The 19,344-nt window shown below is 42.9% G+C and overlaps 2 gene segments (V, D, J or C); both read right to left on the reverse strand.

Moving 5' to 3' along the window:
- LOC142204610 (immunoglobulin lambda variable 5-52-like) overlaps positions 1 to 2,438 on the reverse strand; it is a 44,168-nt gene extending 41,730 nt beyond the window's left edge. The window contains 2 exon segments of the V gene segment in view: positions 1,896 to 2,223; positions 2,369 to 2,438. Coding sequence covers positions 1,896 to 2,223; positions 2,369 to 2,414 — 374 coding nt within the window.
- LOC142204627 (immunoglobulin lambda-1 light chain-like) overlaps positions 1 to 19,344 on the reverse strand; it is a 227,271-nt gene that overhangs the window by 36,962 nt on the left and 170,965 nt on the right.

Here is a 19,344-nt window from a genome sequence, read left to right on the forward strand (position 1 = left end):
TTCCTGGATTTACAGAGGTGTTGGTGGCGCTGGGTGCCAAATAAACAGCAGATCAGGTACTGCAAACCAAAATTAGTGGCTTTATTCAGCTTATAACAGGAACAAAAATAACAAACAGCCTAGCCCACACACAGGGCACTACCTCACTTCTTGAACCCTCATTAATCTATTGGGGCAAGATAATCTGAGGTTTCTTCTCACCAGTCTGGCTCAAAGTTCTTTCTGGAATCCAGTCCTCTTGGGACAGACCTCCTGTTGTCTCCAACTGGTACACTGTGTACCTGCTCCTGTAACATTCCCTCTCTGGAGTTGAGCACCTTCTCTGGTATGGGTGTGGTCAGAGTCCGTTTTAACCCTGTTTTTGGTCACTCTACAGCGCCCTCTAGGTTTACACATTATATGACCTTATAGAAATACATTGGGCCTGATTTATAATAACTGTTGCTCCAGAAAAATGGCGTACTAGTCATGAAAAAGACGCTCTTTACGACTCTTCACGTTTTGTGACCCGCATGCTACTTCCTTAATCGTGGTGTGGTAGGGGTGGGTCATCAGCTGCTCACATTTTTTGTTATTTACACCAGTTATGTGTTGAAATCAGCAAGATACATGGAACCCAAAGGACTCCCCTAATTTATGATGAGCCGCCAACCTAATCATAAATAAGGCACGGTGGGGAAGAAATGATCAAGACTGGCATAGAAACTGCTGGTGGTGATAAATGAGCCTTAGGCCGGGGCCCCACTGACTGAAAATGTCGCAATTTGCCTGCAGCGGAGACGCTGCAGGAAAAAATGTGACGTTGTACAGTGCAGGCAAAGTGGATGGGATTCATGCGAATCCCATCCCCACTTTATGGAAAAGATCTCAGCACAGTCTGGCTTTCTGGGGGAACGGAGCAGCATTGATAACAAGCTGTGACTACATAACCCTCAGTTGACTGCTTTTGGCTCTAGATTTTATTGATCATTGGGAGTCTCATCAATACCTTTCACATTAACACATAAGAAGATTGTGGAAATCTTACCACTTGAATGAAATATGAAGTGATTTTGCAACTATTCAAGATAATGCCTACTTTTCCAATATTCCCATGTGATGAGGTAGGCACACCTATAAGACTGCTGTAGATTTTGGAGTACAGAGCTCAGATATCTGCAGCAGTGTCACAGAGACTGAATGGAGTGTCAGTACAACATGCTGCTCTATTCAGACTGGGGAGTGGGATACCCATCTGCTTGAGCAAAGCTACTTTTATCATTACTTTTTAAATTCGAAGAGTTCAGAGAAAAAATCCCCAAAGTTGCATAAATTTGATAGAAAATGAGTTTATTTAAAGGGAGTCTGTCACCAAGGAGAAGCGTAATGAAGAATAAACACATTTAGGTAAGTCAGGCTCCCTTAAATGTAATGTCTTTTTCACCATGAAAATTCATATCAACATTGCTGACACTAGAATACCGAGGGCAGCTCTATTGATCCAAGCTGCTATTCTCCATACGGTTCCTAGTACATGCTATGTTCCTATGCTGACATCTTGCCAGGCCCATGTTCACATTCACACTGGTGTATTAGATCAGTATACGGCAGAACAGTTCTGAGCTCCAGAAGGCTCATTTGTATATTGTGAAATAAATTAATTTCTTTGCAATGGAGACTTGAATTTTCATTGATAAAAAGGCATTACATTCAGGTGAGCCGGACCTATCTAAATATATTGCTGTTATAATATGCTTCACGCTGGTGACAGACTCCCTCTAAACAGCACATTGCAAACACTAGTGTAAATACAATGATAAATGTGGGCTAATATCTATATTGTGATTCTGTGTATTAGTGTAAGGTTGCTGAGCAGCAGGGAGAATGTGTATGAGTTCCTTATAAGAATATATCACTGTGATGTCTCAGATGGAGGATGCCATATAGCACAGTAGTAAGTGGCATCATCTTCTGGTAACAGTCCCTTGATAGTTAAGTAACCGGTGTTCTTTGATGTATCTTTGGATCCAGAAAACCTCTCGGGTACACCATTTCCATGGCCTTTCCCAGAATCACTGCTATAATAAAGTAAATATCTGGGTTTATTAGCATCTTTCTGCTGGTACCAGTACACAGTGCGATCACTAATACTGTATCCATTGAGTGTACAAGGCAGCGTCACTGTATTCCCTGGGGTGGCAGACTCTGATGCTGGTTGTGTCAATGTCACCTGTCCCACAGAGACTGCAAAACAGAATATTCACAGATATAGATTTGCAATGAATGGTTAAAATACAAAAATACATAGACATATAATTGTATACTGAACATTATTAATCTTAGCATTTTCCCAATAATATTCAATTTTCTACAAGTCTATTCATCTTACATGTCCAAAGTGAAATGAAAGTGAACACCAGCATTGTGGAGGCCATTGTGCAGCAGGTCAGGGGCACTGCTGAAGCTGTGGTGTGGTGTAATAGCTTCAGGGTCTCCTATATATCTGGCAGTGAAGAGTCACACCCGGGTGATGTAAATGAGGCAGAGCCCATAAGGTTTCTTCGCTTACCACTTCCTCTGTGTATATGGTTATTAAAGCAGCTAGAAGTGTCTGGTATAGAAATGCAATTTTAAGTTGGCGTATTTCCTCAGTAATAGACGGATGGGGGAGTTGATTTTTCATTGTATTATCGTGATATGTTCTGAAGCTGTTCTGCAGACAGTTGTCATAATACATATACATCAACCATTATGCTTCGTCCATAAATATTGGCAATGTGCTTGGGGTGATACATTTTATTAATGTAAGTTAGAAGTTAGGCAGGGGGGAGGGTTAATTTAGGGTTAAATTATCATTTTATCACTAAAGCAGATGTATTCAGAAATTCCATCTTAGGGGTGTGAAATGGCAAATCTACTAAAAGAGTGCCATGGACTTTCCAGTGTAATCATGAAGAATAAACTTTCTTTTTAGAGGTAGAAAATCATCTCTAGATGTCAGTGGTGCGTGAGGAGCACAAGGACCAGTAGTATATCACTCAGGATAATCTGAGGCGCATTGTTTTTAGGCAGAAGATGATTACTCCATAGATCAGCCTTGCTGATAGAAATACTGTCAAGTATTGGAGTTCACGCCTATGGCTAAAGTCCCAAGCAACAAGTCATTGCAAAAATACAGTATACAAAACTGAACAAAAATAATAAAAGTGTTGCGGGCTCAAAAATGAGAAATGCAATGAAAAAAGGGGTGAGTAACCCTAGAGAGAACGCATTAAAACATAATCTTTTTAAAGATCCAATTAAAATAGCCTAGGGTTATACAACCACGAATATAGGGCTTGACATACAAGACATTAATACAAGAGGGCCATTAGGTAAGTATGGACTAGGATATTGAAGCCACAGTACGACAGTATAGAAACTGCCACTTAATGATAGGGCACTAGCCAGGAGAAGGTCACAAATAAAATGTGTATTACCGCCTTGAGAAATTAGCCATAAAACAGAATTCCTATCAACTGTGCAATGGCCCCAGAGCAGTGTATAAGGTTACTGGCTGTGTATCACCTTAGCACCTCTCAACCCTGACCTCACTAAGGCCTGGCAATCTATTCAGCCGAACGGTATTTACTAGCTAAAATAGATAAAAAGAAAGCACTAGTTTCTAAATCTCTAACGTGTTTCACTGCCAACTTTTGATTCTATCCTTGGCAGATCATCCGAGGAAAGATGTGCTATCAAATGCCAGAAGGTCTACACTAAATTCTGATTGTCAGTTTTAAACAAAACGGCATGTAGCAATTCACCCCAGCTACCCGTCGGCACTAATGTTTGGCCGCGCAGAGGAGTGGAGGACGTGGCCTCTTAAAGTCGAAGGATCACCCCCTAATCACCAGAAGGAGCCAATCATTGAGCTGTATCATGCCTCCCACCCACCAACCGGCCAGCTGCAAGTCCTCACGCATGCGCACCATGGCCACCAATAAATATAGTAGAGTCAGACAACACCTCCGCTGTAAACCAGCCCCCCGGCTGGATGTAAACAAACATCCGATCACTCGCTATGAATACAACATAGCTCAAGTTAGCTAGGAAGCGTTTGCAGGTAAATAAAACAACAAGCATCACTCTAGATGACAACCTCCTTGGAGGAGAAAGGAAAGAGAGAAAATAACAATCATCCCACTATGGGCATGGGACACATAATATCGATTGAACATACTCTAGATACAAAATAACGCTGCTATTGTGCAGCAGCCATCATAATACTAAAACCACTGTGTACTCACAGGAAAAATTTGAAAAAGTAGCATACAGTACAGACCAAAAGTTTGGACACACCTTCTCATTCAAAGAGTTTTCTGTATTTTCATGACTATGAAAATTGTAGATTCACACTGAAGGCATCAAAACTATGAATTAACACATGTGGAATTATATACTTAACAAAAAAGTGTGAAACAACTGAAAATATGTCTTATATTCTAGGTTCTTCAAAGTAGCCACCTTCTGCTTTGATTACTGCTTTGCACACTCTTGGCATTCTCTTGATGAGCTTCAAGAGGTAGTCGCCGGAAATGTTTTTCACTTTACAGGTATGCCCTGTCAGGTTTAATAAGTGGGATTTCTTGCCTTATAAATGGGGTTGGTGTTAAATATTATATTTACAATATTCTCTAGCAGACATGGGGTTAACACTCTACTGACATCATATCTGCTATATTTTGGGAACATGGGTGGGGTTAGAGTACACCATAGTAGAAATCTCCTTACATAGCAGCAAGATGGAAGGTAACACCCCCTCTCATGAATATAAATTAGTGACAAATACACATGTCTAGGTCTGTCTTTGGGAAGACCAGGAGGTCTTTCTTTGGGAAGACCGGGAGGTCGGTCAGTCGTTGGGATGACCAGAGTGGGTGACCCTGGCAGATGGTCATCCATGGACATCGTAACTAGCCCAAGTCCACCAACCAGATGACAAGCATGAACCAAGCTGTAACTACAGGATATCTAGATGAAGAACTTTAACTTCTCTGAAGATGTAAGCTATATATGACATTGACAGATATTTGTGTTATTTTGGACATTTTCCCTGTTCCTGTGTTTTCCTTCAAGATATTAATAAACCGGGGACGGAGCTTGGCGGTGAAGCGGGATGGCCGCATAGGTTTTGAGCTCCGTGACTACAGCCTGTTTAGCGACTTTTACAGCGACTTACCCGTGCTTTTCTTCCGAATCCATCCTGGCTTGGGTACCGGGTTTCACCTCTGACATGCCTAAGAGGAGGAAAACTGGTGTTAGACCGTGAAAACTGATGGACTTCTATTTCACCCATGGAGGGGATGCTATCCAAGATGGCGCAGGCTCTCACTCTGGCGGGAACTCCAAGACCTCATCTCCTCAGGAATCGACTTCAGTCGCACAGCATCCTTCCTCTCCATCTCGGGGGACATTGCCGGAGACCGCTCTTCCTCAGCTGTTGCCTTCATCTGAGCTTTCTTTGGAGGAAAACCCAGCAGGTAATACTGACGATAGGAGACGGTCGGCCTTACAAAATGGCGCCTCTCCTTCCTCACCGCGGGGCGCTGCTCACCAGACCTCTCCCCCTGGAAGTCCCTTTAAGCTACGACACAAACCTTACTCCCAAGCTCATGTTGCCGGAGGGCAAGAGGAATCCTATGATCATGGAGACTTATTGGCTGATATCCCTGCTTCTACCAACTCACTCACTGAGGCCTCCATGAAATTAATGTTAACTGCCTTTTACAAGTCTTTGCGGGCTGACATGTCTCGTATAGTAGCCCCTCTCGACCATGACTTAAATGAGATGAAACAGCGTACTTTACATATGGAAACTAAAATGGCGGAATTCACCGCCTCTCATAACGACCTAATTGATGCCCATTATGATGTGGAGAAAGAAGTGACCTTTTTACGTGCTAAAGTGGCAGATCTGGAAGATAGGTCCCGCAGAAATAATTTGAAATTTAGGGGCATACCAGAATCTATCACCCAAAAGGACTTAACTCCTTTTTTGCAGAAATTGATTACTACGCTACTCTCAGATCAAGAATCCCTGGATGTGACTATTGATAGAGCCCATAGGGTTCCCAGACCGACACATCTTCCTGACACTGTCCCTAGGGATGTACTAGCTAGGATTCATTTTTACCGCACAAAGGAACTCATAATCCAATCCTCCCGCAACCTGGATTCTTTGCCTGATCCCATCCAGGACATATCTATTTTTTCAGACTTGTCTGCTACTACCCTACAACTTAGACGCCAACTTTTGCCGGTCACTCTCGCCCTGCGACAACACCATATCCCATATAAATGGGGCTTTCCTGTTTGCCTTGTGATTGTTAAAAATGATGTTACCCATGTGATCTGCTCGTTGGAAGAGGGCAAATCCCTATTGCATCAATGGAACATCCCACTGTCTGACTTTTTGAAGCAGTCCTCACTGAATCCCTTATCTGATGGATGGACCTCTGTACGTAAACCACGCAATAATATTGTCACGGACTCGCATATTTAAGGCTGGGTCTGCTTGACTCTGTGTGTCTTTTCGTTTCACGCCGCTGTTTGGACTATTTCCCCCATCCTTGCAACAGCTGCTGGTCCGCTGTGTTTAAGTTTAGAAACATAGCGATGCTTTGTTCTCACCGCGACCATATAGGTCTTGTTTACATGTTTTACCTCTGTTCTTTTGTTATATTCCCCTATCTAGGCACTAACTCTGTAGCAACTCTGGATGGAAGGTGGGAGGACTGCTGGTCACACTATTTTGCAGGTTGTGGCACAGGTGAGATGGCGTATGTAGCGAATCCTTTTACTTACCATGGTTCTTAAGCTATTATCCATGAATGTCAGAGGGTTGAACTCCCCTCAAAAACGCGCCTCGATGTGGCGTGAGGTACGAGACCAACACTGTGACATTATGGCCATTCAAGAAACACACTTATTAGAGCAAGACGCCCTGCGCATCAAACGTCCCGATTACCCCCATATTTTTCAGTCTCACTACTCTTCTAAAAGCAGGGGTGTATTATTGGGGATTAGGAACACTGTGGCATTTCAACTTTTGGATACTTATTCCGATCCTCAAGGCCGGTTTGTGGTGGTTGTTTGTCTCCTAAACTGTGTAGCGTACACCTTGGTCTCAGCATGTGCCCCTAATCAGCACCAGATAGCCTTTTTTAATAAACTTATGAGAATAGTGATGAAGAAGAAACAGGGTTGTTTACTTCTCATGGGCGATTTTAACATCGCTCTTGACCCACAGATTGACACCTCTTCCCGCCGTGCATCCCGTCATCCAAATTTCACGCATTCACTATGGCGTCATAACGTATATGATGTCTGGCGTATTCACCATACATCTGAAAGGGATTATACGTGTTTTTCCTAAGTGCATAATAGCTACTCCCACATTGACCTCTTCCTTGTTGATCAAGCAACCTTGCCTTTGGCAATGAAATCAGAAATATCACAGATCACTTGGTCAGATCATGCGGCTATTCTTCTTACTCTAGCGGAAAAGCACAGCGGGAGCAGGGATTACATTTGGAGATGTAGCGACTACCTTTTGTCTAACCCTCATACTAGAAAGCAGCTGGAGAGCGACTTGGGAGAATTTTTTAAATTAAATGTTCCATCCGTATCTAATCCTGCGATTTTGTGGAATGCTCATGAAGTATTTATTAGAGGTACTTTGTTTCGCCTGGGCCATATCGAAAAAAAACGCAGACTTTCTGACATCAATTCTTTGTTGCAACAAATTAAAGTTCTTGACACTGCTAATAAGCGCCTTCCTTCGGCTTCCAATGCGGATGAACTGTCGACTCTCCGCAGGAAATTGAACGAATGTCTTTTGTTTCAATATGAGAAAAATTTGTGCAAGACTAAAGCTTTGTATTACTCCCAATCTAATAAGGCTGGTAAACTTTTAGCGTCCCGTTTGAAACGAAAACACGATAAGTCTAGGATTCCCTACTTATGGGATAAAACGGGTTCTCATAAACTATATGATCCAAAAGGAATAGCTAATAGATTTCGGTCCTTTTATGAAGAACTATATAATTTAGCTGATGACCCCTCTCAATCTGTCCCCACCCAAGACAAGATTGACTCCTTTCTTGAATCTATGGATCTACCCACCCTGTCCCCCATACAACTTGATAATCTTAACGCCCCGATTTCTCCGGAGGAATTGACTAAAGTAATTAATTCCTTACCAACTCAACCAAATCTCCAGGTCCTGATGGTCTGACAAACGAATACTATAAAACGTTTTCCCCTCTTCTGTCAGCCCCTTTACTGGCCTTTTTATCCTCTACAATGATCACCGCTCAATTCCCTAGGGAAAACCAGGAAGCCCTTATAGTTACCTTGCCAAAACCGGGAAAAGAACGGTCTACTCCCCAGAACTTTCGCCCAATTTCCCTTTTGAATGTGGATCTAAAGATCTATGCTAAGCTCATGGCGACTAGACTAGCTGAATGTCTCCCTACTCTGATTAATTATGACCAAGTGGGCTTTGTGAAGGGACGCCAGTCCTATGAGAATACTAGACGTATAATTAATTTAACCCACTTTCTTACTCGAAACAAATGTGAAGCACTTATGCTGGCTCTGGATGCCGAGAAGGCGTTTGACCGCATTTGTTGGTCGTATGCCTTTTCGGTACTGCGAAAAATGGGCTTCTCTGGGACTATTGATGGAGCGATCCGAGCTTTGTATTCCAATCCTTCAGCCAAAGTATTTACTAATGGCACCTTTTCAGATACTTTCGATATAACGAATGGAACCCACCAAGGTTGTCCATTGTCACCCTTAATTTTCGTTTTATCTATGGAACCCCTAGCCCAATTGATCAGAGATGATTTGATGGTGCGGGGTGTCACGGTGGGAGATCGCTCCCATCTGATATCTCTTTATGCAGATGATGTTATTCTTACACTCACAGACCCACACTCCTCCCTTTCTCGCCTTATGCATTTGTTTGATATCTTTGGAACATTATCCTACTACAAATTGAACCTCTCGAAATCCCAAGCCCTTTCCTTAAATATTTCACCCACTTCTCTCCAGACCCTGCGTTCGCTGTATGGCTTTGATTGGCGACAAGACTCAATTCAATATTTAGGTGTTCATATCACCCCCTCTCCCAGGTCGCTCTTTGGTAGCAATTATATCCCATTACTTAAAATGTTACAAGAGGACTGTGATAAGATGATGCCTGTAGAAGTTTCATGGCTGGGCCGTGTCGCTGCCTTTAAAATGCTTCTCCTGCCCAAGCTGCTATATTTGTTTCGTACTGTGCCAATTACTGTTCCTGCTTCTTACTTTGAATCCCTACAAAGACTAATTTCTCGCTACATTTGGCAGGGTAAACGACCTAGGATAAATAGAGGTCCTTTGTCTAAACATAAACTATGTGGAGGTTTAGGCGTTCCAATGATGTATAATTATTATATAGCTACTTTGGTTGCCCAGTGTGCCGGATGGTGGACCGCAGTTTCTCTGTCCCCTGGATTCACCTTGAACATTCCTGTATCCCACGTGGGACCTTAAAAGAACTACTATTGTCCACTTTCTGGACTGGTGAGTGTCCCCCTACATTGTCCCCTACAATGACTGCCTCGTTATCAGCCTGGTCCCATGCACATGCCGTATCATCCCCAAGGTTGCAGTGGACTACAGCAACTACTCCTATTTCACTGCTATCTTGGATAATGCCCGACCTTAATTTGTCCTCCTGGGAAACATCTGGTATCACTTTTCTCTCCCACTTGTACTCTTCGACTGGCCGTCTTTTGTCCTTTGCTGAACTACAGTTGAAATTTCAGCTTCCGGCCTATTTCTTAGGATTTCGCATTTGTTATCTAAATCCCCTGTCCCCTCCATTCCATATTGCAAGAAAATACTAACATTTATTTCAACTAACATGAAAGGTTTACGCTTTTTATATGAAAACTTGGGGAATACTACTACTTTCTATAAATCTCCCCCATTTAGGTGTTGGGAGCGGGATCTTCGTACTCAATTTTCGTCAGATGAATGGTGTCAAGCTTTTCGCCTCATTCATAGATCCCTTAAATGTAGTTCCCATGTAGAAACAGCCACTAAAGTGGCCTTGCGCTGGTATTATACACCCTCAACACTTAAGTTTATGTATCCATCTTCTTCGGCCATGTGTTGGAGAGGTTGTGGACAGGAGGGGTCGTTATTCCACATTATATGGCTTTGCCCGGCAATTACTAGTTATTGGTCCTCTGTATTTGCCTTAATTTCCCGCATTTGCCGCTATACTGTTGCCCCCTCTCTGGCACTGGGCATACTCATGTTGAGATTACCTGAAATCCTCCGCCCACATAAAAACCTAATATGCAAAATTTTGACCATGGCCAAACTGCTGATTTTCCAAAGATGGAAATCTACCTCCACCCCCTCTATCTCGAACTTGGTGGACATGATTAACACCACTTATTCGTATGAAAAGACATTGTCGTTAGATAAAGCTTCTTACTCATCTTTTATGCGTACATGGGAGATATGGTCATTGTCTACTTATCACAAGTAACCCTTTTGTTTCTGATGATTCAATATGTTTGCTCTTTCTGTGCCAGCAGTCCTCACCACTGACCTTGAGATTGTAACACTTGATTGCTATGTCTTTATTGTGCAGTTTTCACCTACTCCTGATGTTATATGATATCACCGAGATGACTTTATGTGCCTTATATTTATGTTTATTTTCCCTGTTTGCACCTTTACAGCTTTATCTTCATTGTTCATGATATACCACAATGTCATGTTATTGTATTACCAAGACAACTTTATATATCTCTATACTGTGGATGACATATGCATGCCCTTTTCCCTTTTTGTCTTGTTAAAACTCTTTAATAAAAATGATTGAAACAAAAAGATATTAATAAACCTCTACACTGATTTATAACAAGCTGACTCCTCCCATCGTGATAAGGCCTACAACACATGGCACAAGTCTCACCTGCAATTTCAAAGATATTTAACAGTTGGGACCATCAGTTGTGTTGTGCAGAAGTCAGGTGGATACACAGCTGATAGTCCTACTGAATAGACTGTTAGAATGTGTATTATGGCAAGAAAAAAGCAGCTAAGTAAAGAAAAACGAGTGGCCATCATTACTTTAAGAAATGAAGATCAGTCAGTCCGAAAAATTGGGAAAATTTTGAAAGTGTCCCCAAGTGCAGTTGCAAAAACCATCAAGCGCTACAAAGAAACTGGCTTACATGAGGAGTGCCCCAGGAAAGGAAGACCAAGAGTCACCCATGCTGAGGAGGATAAGTTCATCCGAGTCACCAGCCTCAGAAATCGCAGGTTAACAGCAGCTCAGATTAGAGACCAGGTCAATGCCACACAGAGTTCTAGCAGCAGACACATCTCTACAACAACTGTTAAGAGGACTACTTTGTGCAGCAGGCCTTCATGGTAAAATAGCTGCTAAAAAACCGCTGCTAAGGACAGGCAACAAGCAGAAAAGACTTGTTTGGGCTAAAGAACACAAGGAATAGACATTAGACCAGTGGAAATCTGTGCTTTGGTCTTATGAGTCCAAATTTGAGAGCTTTGGTTCCAACCACCGTGTCTTTGTGTGACGCAGAAAAGGTGAACGGATGGACTTTGCATGCCTGGTTCCCACCATGAAGCATGGAGGAGGAGGTGTGATGGTGTGGGGGGTGCTTTACTGGTGACACTGTTGGGTATTTATTCAAAATTGAAGGCATACTGAACCAGCATGGCTACCACAGCATCTTGCAGCAGCATGCTATTCCATCCGTTTTGCATTTAGTTGGACCATCATTATTTTTCAACAGGACTATGACCCCAAACACAACTCCAGGCTGTGGAAGGGCTATTTGAGCAAGAAGGAGAGTGATGGGGTGCTACGCCAGATGACCTGGCCTCCACAGTCACCAGACCTGAACCCAATCAAGATGGTTTGGGGTGAGCTGGATCGCAGAGTGAAAGCAAAAGGGCCAACAAATGCTAAGAATCTCTGGGAACTCCTTCAAGGCAGTTGGAAGACCATTTCAGGTGACTACCTCTTAAAGCTCAAAAAGAGAATGCCAAGAGTGTGAAAAACAGTAATCAAAGTAATTAATAGTTTTGATGCCTTCAGTGTGAATCTACAATTTTCATAGTTATGAAAATACAGAAAACTCTTTGAATGAGAAGGTGTGCCCAAACTTTTGGTCTGTACTGTATATATTAACCTCTTCAAGACCAAGCCTAAAAGTACCTTCATGACCAGGCCTCATTTTTCAAATCTGACATGTGTCACTTTATGTGGTAATAACTTTGAGACGCTTTAACTTATACAAGTAATTTTGAGATTGTTTTCTTGTGACACATTGTACTTCATGTTAGTGGTAAATATTGATCAATATTTTTATATTTATTTATAAAAAAAAATAGGAAATTTGATGGAAATTTGGAAAAAATGCAATTCAAAAAATGTGAAATGCTCTGCTTTCCAAACAGATAGTCATATCACACAAATATATGAATAAATATTATCTACCACATTTCTGCTTTATATTGGCATCATCCTTTAATTGTCCTTTAATGTATTTTGGACATTATAAAGCTTACAAGTGCAACAGTGATTTTCCAGATTTATAAGAAAACTAGCTTTTACCCGCGACTTTGTCTGCGGTGATTTGAGAATTGGGCAGACACAGACGTGTGAAACTGTAAAAGTGCTTTAAAAAGTTTGGTGGGATAGCAAATGTGATGTGTTATATTGTGTATGTAGTAATACAGACAATGTGATGTGTTATATTGTGTATGTAGTAATACAGACAATGTGATGTGTTATATTGTGTATGTAGTAATACAGACAATGTGATGTGTTATATTGTGTACAGTGCCTACAAGTAGTATTCAACCCCCTGCAGATTTAGCAGGTTTGAGAAGATGCAAATAAGTTAGAGCCTTCAAACTTCAAACAAGAGCAGGATTTATTAACAGATGCAGGCTCGGACTGGCCCACCGGTGTACCGGGGAATCCCCCGGTGGGCCCCCGAGCCCTGACTTAAAGTTTTGATTTTTACCAATGCAGATGCATTGGTCGGGGCCCGATCGGGATGGCCAGGGGCCCCAACCGGGCACCTGGCCAATGCATCTGCCTCCACACACAGGGGCCCCCATTAGCTGATGCTGAAGAAGTACACAGGAGGAGGAGGACAACGTGTCTTTCTTCAGCATCAGCTAACAGCCTCTCCCTTCACTTACCTGCAGCTGCTGTGCTGCTCTCCTGTGAGGTCTCCGTCTCCCCTGCTGCACGCAGGGCACTTCCTCCCCCTCCCCCCCCTCCTCACACCGAGTCCTCTTACATCGCAGCGTGTGGGGAGGACAGGAGCCGACTGCTGAGTTCACTACTGCTGGAATAGGTGAGTAAACTCTTTTTGTAAAATCTGTATGTTTAATATGTATATATGTGTACATTTGTGTAAAGTATGTGACTTGTATACTGTGAGTACTGTATGTTTGTATACAGGTATGTGTGAGTATATACTGTATGCTATAATAATGTGTATGTATATATGTGTGTGTGTATATAGTATTCATACAAGTATATATATGACATATATGGTATATGAATGTATTTAAATGCATATGTGCTATAGTATTGTATGTGTATATTGTATATTGTATTGTATATATGGTATATGTATAAGGCCTGGTTCACATCTGCATTCGGTTATCTGTTTGGGGAGTCTGCATGGAAACCCCCTCCCCCTTCCCCCCGAACGGATTACCAAACGCATTAGCAAGCTGTGTGCAGTGAAAGTATGCGGACCCCATAGACTATAATGGGGTCTGTGTGCTTTCCACGCGGTGTCCGCATGAGTCATGTGGACAGGAAAGTAGATTGTAAAGTACTTTTCTGTCTGCATGTTCTATGCGGACACCGCACGGAAAGCACATGGACCCCATTATAGTCTATGTGTGCTTTCACTGCACACCATCTGCTAATGCGTTAGGTAGTCTGTTTGGGAGGGTCCCCATGCGGACTCCCCGAATGCATTACTGAACGCAGTGAGTGCAATCCCATCCACACATTGCAGAAAAACACACACGGCGGACACACTGCAATTTCCAAAACTGTTGCGGTTTTGGAAATTGCAAGATGTCACTTATATCTACAGAAACACCTGCAGTTTCCCTATAGGTATAAGGCTAAGTTCACACGGGGTTTCTTGGTCCGGAACCTGAGGCGGAGGCCGCCTCAGGTTCCGGACCAAAAATCGGGTAGCCGCGACTGAATGCCGGTGCACTGCATCGGCATCCAGTCACGCACTCTGCTCCAGATTAGGCCCAATAAATGGGCCTAGATGGGAGGAGGGAGTGTCTTCAGGCTGAATCGCGAGGCGAAACGACCTGAAGAATGAGCACCACGCTTCTTTTTCTGGGAGCTGGAACAAACCGGCTCCCGGAAAAAAAAGAACTGACCGGCTCCCATTGATTTCAATGGGAGCCATCTTTTTGGTCAGGATTTTGAGGCAGATACGGCCTCAAAATCCTGACCAAAAATCCCCGCGTGAACTTACCCTAAAGGAAACAAAGTCCACAGAGGAAACCTCTGCGGAGTTTCTGCAATAAGCACTGCAGGAAAAACTGATGTGTTGCCGCCGGGGTTTTTCCCGCAGCGCTTTTTGCTTTGTCTTGCTACATGGGGCTTTAGGCTGACGCTAGGTTCACACTAGCGTTCGGCAGTCCGTTCTCAGCTTTCCGTCTTCTGCATGTAGAAGACAGAAAGCTGTCAGACCGGGTGCGGCAGTGTGCGTTTTATGCTCTCCGCCGCAAAACCGTTTTTTTTTTAAATCGGACACAGAGTACTGCGTGTTCGACTCTGTGTCCGATTTTTAAAAATTGGTTTAATGGCGGAGAGCATAAAACGCTCACTGCCGCTCACGGCCGGACATCTTTCTCACCCATTCAAATGAATGGGTGAGAGAGCCTCCTGCAGGTTTCTGTCTCCTGCCTCTGTTTTGTGCAGGAAATGGAAACCTGCAGAACGGAGACCGGGCGCAGATGTGAACGAGCCCTAAGGCTGAGTTCACACGGAGTTGTTTAGTCAGGAATCCACCTCAAAATAAGCCTCCAAAAAAGCCTCCCAATAGAACTCTAACCCAATAGAACCAAATTCCTGACCAGAAAACTCTGTGTGAACTCAGCCTTATAGTATAATGCTCAGTCTATTGAGATAATAAGGATGAGGCCCAACAGTGAGACGCGGCTAAAAAAATAGCTGTGGAAAAAAATAGTGGCGAATCTCAATGTATTTTTTCCACAGTGTTTTTTCCCCCGCACTTTCTCCCAATTGCGCAGCTGAAAGTAACCGGCCATGTTTTTAGAAGCGCACACATTTTAGAGTTTGTGGCTGTTCCACATCTTTTTTCCTGCAGTGTGCGGATGAGGTAAATTTGATTATATTTCATTCACTTCATTATATTTCATTCACTTTGCTGTTTTTTTCTGTAGTAGCCAAAGAGGTTGTGTTTCTGCAATGTGGGGTTTGAGGTATTTATGGCCTATCCAGAGTATAGGCCATAAAAAAAGTTTAACCCTGGAAACCCCTTTAATATGCCCCACACATTTTAACATCCCCCTTCCGCACAATGTTAGCCCCATCACTGCTCCCACACAGTATAATGGCCCCATCACTGTATCCCATACATTATGGGGGACCAGTGAAGTGGCCATAAAATATTTGGCCCAGACAACCCCTTAAAACAGGTTGTCTATAAACTGGAGTGATCACTGTGGTGGCCGCCAGGGAGGTGTAAAAAAATATATATATATATATTTTTTTTTAAAAAGAGCCTTCTCACCTGTCCCCAGCCCCCATTGTCCCCGCCTGTGTTTGGTCTCATGGCCTCATTTCTGGAGTTCCTGTACCTAATTGGTCTCAGTGATCACATGAGGTGCAGGACTCCCAGCAAGTAGTGCCAGTACGAGACCGAATGGACACTGGCGGCAGACAACGGAGCGCTGGGGACAGATGAGTATTCTTTTTTTATTTATTTGTTTTTTATTTTACACCTCCCGCCCACCACATCAGTTGCTCCAATTCCTGGACAACCACTTTAAAGGATTTATCCATCTTTCTAATATTGATGGTCTGTCCTTAGGATAGGCCATCAATATTACATCTGTGATGATACAACAGCCAGGACCTCTGCAGATCAGCTCTTCCAGGACACTTCAGCTACGGGTAATGGTAACATTTCTAGGAGCCATGCTGTTCACTTGCCATACAGGCTGTAGCAGTAGGTATATGTAGTGCACATGGTATAGTGCGTGAGTAGCATGGCTCCCAACATGTTATTACCTTTAACCGCCCTGTCTCGGTACCGCTGATCTGCAGGGTCCTGGCGGTGGGCCCCTAGAAACAATTCCACTGGTGGGCCCTAGATACCCCAGTCCGACCCTGAACAGATGCATAAATCTTACAAACCAAAAAGTTATGTTGCTCAGTTAAATTTTAATAAATGTTAAACATAAAAGTGTGGGTCAATTATTATTCAACCCCTAGGTGTAATATTTTGTGGAATAACCCTTGTTTGCAATTACAGCTAATAATCGTCTTTTATAAGACCTGATCAGGCCGGCACAGGTCTCTGGAGTTATCTTGGCCCACTCCTCCATGCAGATCTTCTCCAAGTTATCTAAGTTCTTTGGGTGTCTCATGTGGACTTTAATCTTGAGCTCCTTCCACAAGTTTTCAATTGGCTTAAGGTCAGGAGACTGACTAGGCCACTGCAACACCTTGATTTTTTCCCTCTTGAACCAGGCCTTGGTTTTCTTGGCTGTGTGCTTTGGGTCGTTGTCTTGTTGGAAGATGAAATGACGACCCATCTTAAGATCCTTGATGGAGGAGCGGAGGTTCTTGGCCAAAATCTCCAGGTAGGCCGTGCTATCCATCTTCCCATAGATGCGGACCAGATGGCCAGGCCCCTTGGCTGAGAAGGAGCCCCACAGCATGATGCTGCCACCACCATGCTTGACTGTAGGGATGGTATTCTTGGGGTCGTATGCAGTGCCATCCAGTCTCCAAACGTCACGTGTGTGGTTGGCACCAAAGATCTCGATCTTGGTCTCATCAGACCAGAGAACCTTGAACCAGTCTGTCTCAGAGTCCTCCAAGTGATCATGAGCAAACTGTAGACGAGCCTTGACATGACGCTTTGAAAGTAAAGGTACCTTACGGGCTCGTCTGGAACGGAGACCATTGCGGTGGAGTACGTTACTTATGGTATTGACTGAAACCAATGTCCCCACTGCCATGAGATCTTCCCGGAGCTCCTTCCTTGTTGTCCTTGGGTTAGCCTTGACTCTTCGGACAAGCCTGGCCTCGGCACAGGAGGAAACTTTCAAAGGCTGTCCAGGCCGTGGAAGGCTAACAGTAGTTCCATAAGCCTTCCACTTCTGGATGATGCTCCCAACAGTGGAGACAGGTAGGCCCAACTCCTTGGAAAGGGATTTGTAGCCCTTTCCAGCCATGTGACCCTCCACGATCTTGTCTCTGATGGACTTGGAATGCTCCTTTGTCTTTCCCATGTTGACCATGTATGAGTGCTGTTCACAAGTTTGGGGAGGGTCTTAAATAGTCAGAAAAGGCTGGAAAAAGAGAGAATTAATCCAAACATGTGAAGCTCATTGTTCTTTGTGCCTGAACTACTTCTTAATACTTTAGGGGAACCAAACAGAACTCTGGTGGTTTGAGGGGTTGAATAATAAATGACCCTCTGAATAAAGTTTTCACAATTAAAAAAAAAAATTAAACAAAGAAATAACATTCTTTTTTGCTGCAGTGCATTTCACACTTCCAGGCTGATCTACAGTCCAAATGTCACAATGCCAAGTTACTTCCGAATGTGTAAACCTGCTAAATCTGCAGGGGGTTGAATACTACTTGTAGGCACTGTATGTAGTAATACAGACAATGTGATGTGTTATATTGTGTATGTAGTAATACAGACAATGTGATGTGTTATATTGTGTATGTAGTAATACAGACAATGTGATGTGTTATATTGTGTATGTAGTAATACAGACAATGTGATCTGTTATATTTTGTATGTAGTAATACAGACAATGTGATCTGTTATATAGTGGAAAGCTATATGTAAATGTGAGTGAGTAGAGTGAGGGCTACTCCTGAGGTGACAGTAAGGAGTGTGCAGGCAGGTTGAGGCAGGAAATGCCAGGCAGTGTGTGTGAGTCTATAGCTGGGGCTAGGAGTCCTGCTTTTGTGAGTCTCCTGCTAGGAAGCCATGTTGTTTAGTGGCACCAAAAATAGCCTATGACTCAATCCTAAGGGAAAACTATGTTGTGGAAAATTGCACGCAAATCCGTCAAGGCGTTTTAGCGTGATTGAGGAACAAACATCCAAACTCACAAACATCCAAACATCCAAACACACAAATAATATTAGTAGGATTTCCCAAACTAATTTTTTAGGAACCACTTCTGAGCAGAATTATAAAGAGCTATATTTTAGAAACTCCCATGAATCACCCCATTTTCAAATCTGCACCCCTCAAATAATGTAAAACAGCATTTGGGAAGTTTTTTTTAACCCTTTAAGCATTTCACAGAAGTTAAAAAAATATAGAGGGGAAATTTAGACATTTCATTTTTTTTTTTTCAATAAAACATTCATTAAGCCCTTAAATTAACACATTCACAAAGGGTTAAAGGAGAAAATGCATCTCACAGTTTGTTGTGCAATTTCTCCTGAGCACAGAAATACCCCACATGTGGGTGTAAACTGAGGTTTGGGCACACAGCAGTGCACGGAAGGGAAGGAGCGACACTGAGGGTTTGAAAAGCAGATTTTGCTGGAATAGTTTTCAGCTGCCATGTCTCATTTGCAGAGCCCCTAAAGTACCAGTATAAAGGAAACCCCGCAAAAGTGACCCCATTTTGTAAACTACACCCCTAACAGAATTTATCAAGGGGTATAGTGAGCATTTTGACCCAACAGCCTTTTCACAGATTTCATTAACATAGGGATGTGTAAAATGAAAAATTAATAGAATGTCACTTTTTCACCAAATTTTTCATTTTCACAAGGGATTAAAAGAGAAAAAGCACCCCAAAGTTTGTTGAACAATTGCTCATGAACGTGGCAATACCCCATATGTGGTTATAATGTACTCTATGGGTACATGGTGGGGCTTAGGGAGCGTTCACACTACCGTCAGTGTCCGATAGGCAGTGTCCACTCCTAGTGTCCATTCAAAATCTCTCACGGACATTAGGAGCGGACACTAGCTGTGTCCGTGACACTTGTCATTC

This window comes from Leptodactylus fuscus, chromosome 1 (genome assembly GCF_031893055.1).
Source record: "Leptodactylus fuscus isolate aLepFus1 chromosome 1, aLepFus1.hap2, whole genome shotgun sequence".
NCBI lineage: Eukaryota > Metazoa > Chordata > Amphibia > Anura > Leptodactylidae > Leptodactylus > Leptodactylus fuscus.